A 7,862-nucleotide genomic window follows, 5' to 3' on the forward strand; every position below is an offset into this window, starting at 1 on the left:
TCTGTACCTACCCTAAAATAACTCCATCTGTCCAGACTTGCCTCCCTTTGACTCTCTGCCAAACCCTGTTCTGGGTTAATGGCAGAAGAGTGCTCTGAGGGGTGCCCAGCGCTGGATCTGATGGACAATTTGCATGAGGAACAAGTGTCTGAGCAGTGTTTGCTCATTAGCACATACAGTACTGACCACCTTCGGATACAAGGGGAGAGAAGGTTTTCCCTTCTTTGTGCTTCAAGCAGAGAAAGGAAAACAAATGCCCTTGTGCTCCCATAGCACCCATACCAAGGACCACTCACTGGTATGGATGGCTGCAGGAGAACGTTCTTCTGCTGTTCATGGCCACCATTACAGACCTACCCAGCACGAGGCACGTCTGCCTCTACTCAAATCCATGGAAACAGAAGCCACAGACAAACTACACTGCTGCCAGAGCTGGTACAATGCACAAGCCTCTACAAGTGCTTGAGAGTTCAGATGAAATAGAAAACTCAAGTCCTTTTCCACAAGTAGTCAAGGAATTTTGGGCAGGGGCACAGAATAACCGGTTGCTGCTCTATTCCAGTCTGAAGTGACATTTTCTTTTTCCCTATAGTTCCCCAGCTGCTTTTATGGGAAGATCATCTTCTACATTTCCTCTCTAGAAATTAAAAAAAGATACCCTTACATGCAAAGTCTGAAGTCCTACACAAGATCCTGTGCAACCTGTGTGCCCAGATGAGACTAGATATTTTACTGCTGGATTAGGACAAACATGACTAGGAGATTTTGTGCTGGCCAGTTTTAAAGAAGCTTAAGCCACTTACTTAAAATACCTCTGTTTACAAGTTATAAATTATAAATAAAACAATATAAATAAAACATTATAAATAAAACATTACCCCTCCTCCCCCCCTCCCCCCCCCCCCAATAAATAGAAGTACAAACTACATGTACAGCTTGTGCACACAGGCAGAGCTACCTCCTGGAAGTGCTGCTGAATCTCTTGTGTTCAGCTCTCTGTGTATTTACAGAGCTGCTCAGTTTACAGCCCCCCTATTTTAGGGAGCACAAAGCCACGACCCACCCTAACTCCAGCGATACTGTCCTTCTGTCCTTAGAGTTAACAGACATTAAAATTACATTATCAAGTAGACCAGAGAACTACAGCTATGAAAAGAATCCCAGTGCCTTGGGCTAAGTTTAAGACCTCCCCAGAGTTACATAATAAAAACATCCCTATCCAAGTGCAAGCAGCCTTGTACTGCAGCCTGAGAGTCAGTTACTGCTAAGCTCAGTATCTCATTCTTACCCCTTACACAACTAATACATCTGTCACACTTCCTTCAAAAAGAAGTAGAATCCAGCAAAAGCACTATTTTCTTTAAATATTTAAAACATTAAAAGCATTTTTTAAAGGCTGTTAAAAGATTACTTTAAACATTTAAAACATGAAAAACATATTTCTAAAAAAAAGTTGTAAAAAAATTTACTTTCATCTAAATCCAGAAGTGCATTTGCACATAAGAGACATGAAGTTATGATACAAAGTGCCCTATCTGCAGTGAGGGAGAGGTAGTATCAACAACAAATGCAATGCATTTTCTGACCTTACATAAAGAAATGAGTCTCAAGTATTTTTTTTTGTTAATTTTTGAGTGCTTATATGAAAGCCATAATCTCTTCTGGCAGTTTTCATTAAGTCAGACTTTTTCTTGTACTTTTAGGTCAATAGCTGCTTTCAAGTTGCTGAGGAAAAAAAAGTTGCTTTTGTAGTGTTACGTGACCTATGAAAACTGCCAGACAGAATCACCACCACTCCCCTTCATCAAGTATTAAAACAATAGTAAAAAGAAGGTGGAAGCTTTATCCATTTTGGAATACATCGTTCTGTTACAGAAGATTCTCAATAAGGGATTCACCAGTGTTAAGCTGAAACACAGAAATCCCTTTTGTAAATGGATGCCTTACCTCAGTAAGGAATTTTAGGCAACCCCCACAATGAAGATGCTCAAGTTGTTTTTTTTTAAATACTAAGCCATAAATAGAATAAATAACACAGTTAAATAAATAAATAGACAGATAGCTGGATTTCTATAGCTCAGCAGAGCGCTCTTTCAGCAGGAGCGTGGGGTTGATATCTTCCATGGCAGTTTTTGAGGTACTAACGTTAATGGTGGCCTCGGTGGGCTCGGGAGGCAGGATGTGGAAGGCAGTGAAGGGACAGCCCTTCACGTTGTTGCAGATGAGCTTCTGCAGGGAGGCCGTGTTGACGATGTCGAAGCCCACCTTGCCCCCGAAGGTGCTGGGCTTCCAGTACTCGGGGGAGCAGATGGCGTTGCCCATCAGCCCCTTCAGGGAGAACGGTGCCCCCATCTCCACCATGGTCTCGCCAAAGATGGCCCCGGGCCGGGGCTTCTCCACCAGCAGCCCTGGGTACAGCTCCATGGCATCGATGTCCCCGTACAGCTCCTCCAGCTCCGCTGCCATCTCTTTTTCTCCTGCAACGAGGGAAAACTGTCAGTGGGAAAATCCCATTTTCTGTGCAAGCCTGTCCTGCTGAAGCCCAGTCATGACACTGCAGGACTCTGTGGGCATGTGAAGACAATGTCTCTCATTTGCTGGGAAGGGTGAGGAGGACTGTTACCTGTAAGCTCTTCGAAGGATCGGAAGGGTTTCAGCATGAAGCGTTTCCTGTACTCGTTCAAGGACTGGTACCTCATCTGCCTGCTTTGGTCAATGGAGGCCTTTGCCACTTTCTGTACTGCAGCAGGAACGTTCTTCCCACCAGCAACCTGTTCATGAAAGGGGAAAAGCTGTAAGATCTCCTGATGTGAGTCACGAGGAAGTTGTGCCTTTCCAGTGATTAGTTTTAAATAGCTTCATCCCATTCCCTCACCCCACCCCCAGCTCATGCCTCTGTCAATTCACCATCAACTAGAGGAAGGACCTACCCTGCCAGCGCTTTGCTTGGAGAAAGATTTGACCATATGGGAGAGTCCGTGCTCCAGCATGATGGAGTTGTTGTAGAGGAACTGCTGGAAGGTGTACTCCTGGTCGTGGATGTGGAAGGTGTCGGGCAGCAGCGGGTGCCAGTGGTACAGGGTGTTGAACTCGGCTGCGATGCGGTTCTGGTACTGGAACCTCTGGTTGAACAGCAGCTCAGGGTCAAACTTCAGCTTGAAGTGGTACCCGCTCAGGTGCTGCACGTAGTCCTCTATGACAATCTTGATTGTCTCTCCTGGTGGAGAAAGGAGAGAATGTTGGCACTGTCCTCAGTGGCACGGAAAACAGCATTCCTGAGCTGTTCTAAAATATGCTACAGTGATCAGGGCAAGAAACACTTTTCTGTAATCTCTCCTAGAAAGGAATTCATGTATTTTATGAGACTAAGGGGTGGAACAGTTCTTCAGATCCAAAGAGTTCTGGGTTGTGGGTAGTGAGGTGTTTTCTACAGCCTGTTTTCCCCCTCCCGAGACACCATTCCTTGCACTCTCCACAGAATAGTGCACACTAGTATTTACACTGTGTTCAGTTATACAATGATAGAGGGAGGGGATAATGAACAAAGTTCATGTCTGAAAGCAAACCTCAGCTTCTGAACTATATAATACAATTGTCTTGGTTTAAAGTTTCAGTTGGCACAACATTTTCCAGCTTAGAGTACATCACCATTTACTTAAGCTGAAATACCATTGGGCACACAATTAGACAGGAGAACTATGCAGAGTTACATTTTACATAACCTTCTGAACTTTAGACTTAATCATAGCCTTTCTTTTAAAGCATACCTGGACTGACCCAACCCTAGGGAAAAAAAACCCAAAACCCCAGATCAGGGAGCCTGAGGTCATCCAGCCTCACAGGCTTTCTCTGAGAAAGGAACCTGAGCTTCCTGTCTTTTCACTGCTTTCAGTTCTGCTTCCCTCAGATAAGGGAATTGAGTGTCCCTGAGCCATCTTCAGCTCCATCCTTAGCAGAGGTGGGGGGAAGCTGCACCTCAACACACCCCCAGGGACAGGCCATGAAGGAGCCGCTCCCAGCCCAATTTACAGGACAGCTTCCCCCTGACTCCAGCCACGCAGGCTGGAGCTGCAGCTGCACACAGCAGCAGGGGCTCTCACCTATCAGTATGAGCCGGGCAGTCTGGAAGAGCTGCTCGTCGTCCCAGTCGGGGTGCTGGCGCTTGAGCACGTCGCAGACGCGGTTGTGCTCGCGCAGCCAGATCGTGGCGTACATCATGAGCCCGGGCACCAGCCCGAACACCTCCTGCCCCACGGAGAACTGCAGGTGCTCGGGCACGTGGGGCGGGTACAGCATCTCGGCCTGCGTGTCCCGCACCGTGGGCGGGTACATCTCTCCATCGATCATCTGTGCAGGGGGAAGCAACGGGACGTGTGAGCGGCGATACGCCGGTTAAGCTCTGTCGACTCTCAGCTCTGACTCACACTTTGGATCACCTACACCATTCACACAGCACTAATTTAGGTAATCTGTGCCAGCCACTGAGAAGGTAGGAATTCTGAGCTAAGACATACCTGGTATTTTAACTTTCCATCCTTTCGAAGCCTCAGTTTAAGTTGTCTCTCCAGAGTCTCTCCATAAATGTGGTTCAAGTCAACCTATAAAACAAAAGCATTTGGGACATGAAGTCATCCTGCATTTTTTGCTATTTTAGGATGAGTCCCACTTCTATGGATACCAGTAGGAGTTCACCCCCTAGATGTTTACCTTTTAATTATATTACCGCTACCTTATAAGTATCATGCACCGATATTTAAGATGAAGCCAAATTATTTCCTGGCAACTGGAACCATCTCTGCGTAAGAGGAGCTTGTTACGTTGGCAATTTAAAAGGACTCTGTTTAAAGTGTCAGCAACTTTTTATTATGCAGACAGCTTTCTATATATACACACACACTTTATAGCTTTGGCTTGGACATATGAGTGACACTTATGGTGAAGAAAACTCTTTGTCCAAAGGATGCCTATCTTGTAGGTAAAGATCTTAAATCCAGTCTGCTTTTGAAGTTCTTTTTAAACTAAGGCTATTAGCAGTACGTAAGCCATACATAAGGATACAGCTCTTAGGAGCTGACAGAGTGCAGAGAAGTTTTGGATACTCACTACATCTAACATGCTTTAGGTGAAAGCAGATTTTTGGGAACAATAAGAGGTCACTGGGCAGGTATTTTAAACAGAACCACTTGTGCAGAGCACACGATTCTGACCCAGGAAGAGAGGCTGCTGAACACTGGAATTTCGCCTGAGGAGCAGCGACAGAATGGGTAATCCCATGGGATTGTGGCACAGTGTGTGCACAGGTGTTTGTGTCACCTGGCAACCCGCAGGGTGCCATTCCAGCCTCTCTGCAGATCCCAAAGAGCACCAGCCATGTCCCCAACTGTGACCATACCCCGTGTCCCCAGCTGTGACCGTACCCCGTGTCCGAGCGCTCTGGTGAAGGCAGGGCCCCGCTTGTGGTCTGTCTTGAAGAACTGGTGGGTGAAGTGCTGGGCAAAGAAGGTGAACATCACGTTGGTGCCCTGCGGGTCGGGAATAAACTTTCTCCTCAGCAAAAACTTCTCCACGATCAGCTTTGAATCCGGGAGCTCTTTTTTACCTGTGGGAGAAACAGACAGTTGATACTCAAGATAACCCTTTATGCAATACTGAAGTTTATTCCTAACAAAAAGGCTTAAGACATTCAACGGAATATAATAACAGCAGCATATAAACAGGGGGATTACCTACTTTTCTATGCTCACTTTCTTGATTTTATTAGAAACTTATAAATTCTCTGCTTTTAGCATATAACTCAATAGCAAAAACCAGAATAATAGCTGTTAGATCTTTAAACAATATATCCAAAACATGGTTATTCCTAAAGCTGACTACACTGAAAAAAGGCTACTGTCAAGCAGGTCTCATAGGAACTACTACTTATTTTTTCCTCTTAGAAAAGACCAAGCAACCATTACATGTCTGGTTTATTCCTCACCTTTAACACCCATTGGTGTTGGGCAGTCAAGTCCTACTGGTGGAAGGCTTCTCGTGTAGTAGGAAAGATTGGAATAAGCTTCCCAGCTTTTGTAACTGTAGTCACTATTGTAAGTTGGTGGGCTGTCAATCAAGTGTGATCTTGCTAAAAGACAAGTAAATATTTGGTTATTTTTAAGTGCACATTTTAGTCTCAAAAAGTGAAGCACAAAGCCAGATCTTTTGCATATATTTGGCAGCAGTTGTAAATTCCACACGTATCAGTTTCTGATTTTAAATATGATTACAGTTACTGAGTAACAGGACTGGATCCTGGCTGATCAGCTAGATCTCACTATTAACACCAGCAATGGGGTGCCAAGTTCATGTCAGCAAAATCCTGGACTCTTGCAGAAAGCAGAATCAAGCTGCACTTCACTTCAAACCTGCATCATGCAGAAATCTTGAATTTTGGCGTTTCAACTTCAGTGCAGCTTAGGCTGCTTAGTTTGTAGACAGATCAGTTCAGTGCAATATTCTGGAGTAATCTTTAAGAGGACTGGAAGAGACAATTCACACTTACACGTTAGCACATATCTCATAATAGCATCCCGTAAGAAGGGAATGTTGTTGACGATATTCCAGGCTCCTTGGAAGTGGGTGAGGATGTAGTGGACAGTGTTTGGCGACGGTTTCAGTGCTAGCCTCAGCCACGTGAAGAATTCCGCTGTGAGCAACAATGGGAAGGTTATTATTAATTAGCTTGTGGAGGATAACCTGCAATGCTGGAATTGGATTACGCGTTTCATTTCCACGGAGAGGGGCGTGGGTACTCACGTGTGGTGCAGTTCTGCCCGTAGTAGCCCGTCCTGGTGCAGTCGCACTCGTAGCGATCCGGCCCAGCGGTCATGCAGACGCCTCTGTTCTGGCAGGGGTTCGAGCAGCAAGGGTTGGCTGCGGGGGAACCAGAGATCGGGTTAGCATCTCTGCAATACACTCCCACCTTCCTGCACTTCATGCAACCAACGAGAATGCCCTGGAGTTTAACGCTGACGAGGAAGGCATCACAGCGCACATCCATCCACGGTAACCTCTGGGCCACCGGGGAGCAGCTTTCAAAAGCGCAGGAATTCGCCTCTTTGCTGCCAGCAATGACCCCCCTCAGCAGGGGAGATCATCCCTCAGGGGCACCCACACGCAGCAGCGAAGTGGCAGGAGAGCGAGGAGCACGAACAGCAGCAAGGCAAAGCGTGCACCGGGAGCGCGGACTCACCGGCGCGGCCGGCGGCCAGGAGCGCGGCCAGCAGGGCCAGGGGCAGCAGCGGCATGGCGGGGCTGGGCTGGCGGGGCTGGCTCGGCAGCTCGGAGTGCCGGCCTTCGCTGCACATCTCGTATTTATAGCAGCGAGGGTTGAGTCAGGCGCCGGAAGCAACGGGGGCGGTTTCTCTTCCCGCCCCGGCCCGCCCCGGCGCCGCTGGGGGCAGGTGTGAGGCCGGCCCGTGACGGGCCGAGGGGCGGGCGGCGCCGAGGGACGGCTCGCTCTGCTCTGAGGGCCTCGGGCAGGAGGCCGGGACCGCACTCGGGCTGCGGGGCACTCCGCTGCGAGCACAGCGGGAAGGAAGGAGTGCTGCGGGGAGTTCAGTTTTAGTTTAGTTTTAGGGAATGTCTGACAAGACCAAATCCTGGTATTGAGCATTTTTGGAACCGACAGTGGCTTTTCCCCAGCACTTTTCCTTTAAGGCCCGTCCCGTCCCCCCTTTAGTTGCACTGCAAACAGACTTTCCCTCATTTCTTTGAGAATACTTTATCTTTCGGTCATAGATTATTTTTTATTAATCAGAGCACTTTGCTACTATTTTTAGTCCCTGTTGCGTGAGGAATGACAATGAAAGCAGGAGGTTGGAAAC

The 7,862-nt window shown here is 47.3% G+C and overlaps 1 protein-coding gene across 1 annotated transcript; it reads right to left on the bottom strand.

Annotated features, from left to right (window-relative positions):
- Window positions 1–911: 911 nt before the first annotated feature.
- PTGS2 (prostaglandin-endoperoxide synthase 2) lies at window positions 912–7,479 on the bottom strand. Its single transcript, XM_063407775.1, has 10 exons — window positions 7,229–7,479; window positions 6,793–6,909; window positions 6,539–6,682; window positions 5,978–6,121; window positions 5,418–5,599; window positions 4,515–4,598; window positions 4,101–4,347; window positions 2,931–3,217; window positions 2,624–2,771; window positions 912–2,477 (listed from the first exon to the last, which is right to left on the bottom strand). The coding sequence occupies exons 1-10, from the start codon at window positions 7,341–7,343 to the stop codon at window positions 2,071–2,073; spliced, it is 1,875 nt and encodes a 624-aa protein (XP_063263845.1). The 5' UTR covers window positions 7,344–7,479; the 3' UTR covers window positions 912–2,070.
- Between the last annotated feature and the right edge of the window lie 383 nt (window positions 7,480–7,862).

Source organism: Prinia subflava, chromosome 10, assembly GCF_021018805.1.
Source record: "Prinia subflava isolate CZ2003 ecotype Zambia chromosome 10, Cam_Psub_1.2, whole genome shotgun sequence".
In the NCBI taxonomy this organism is placed as follows: domain Eukaryota; kingdom Metazoa; phylum Chordata; class Aves; order Passeriformes; family Cisticolidae; genus Prinia; species Prinia subflava.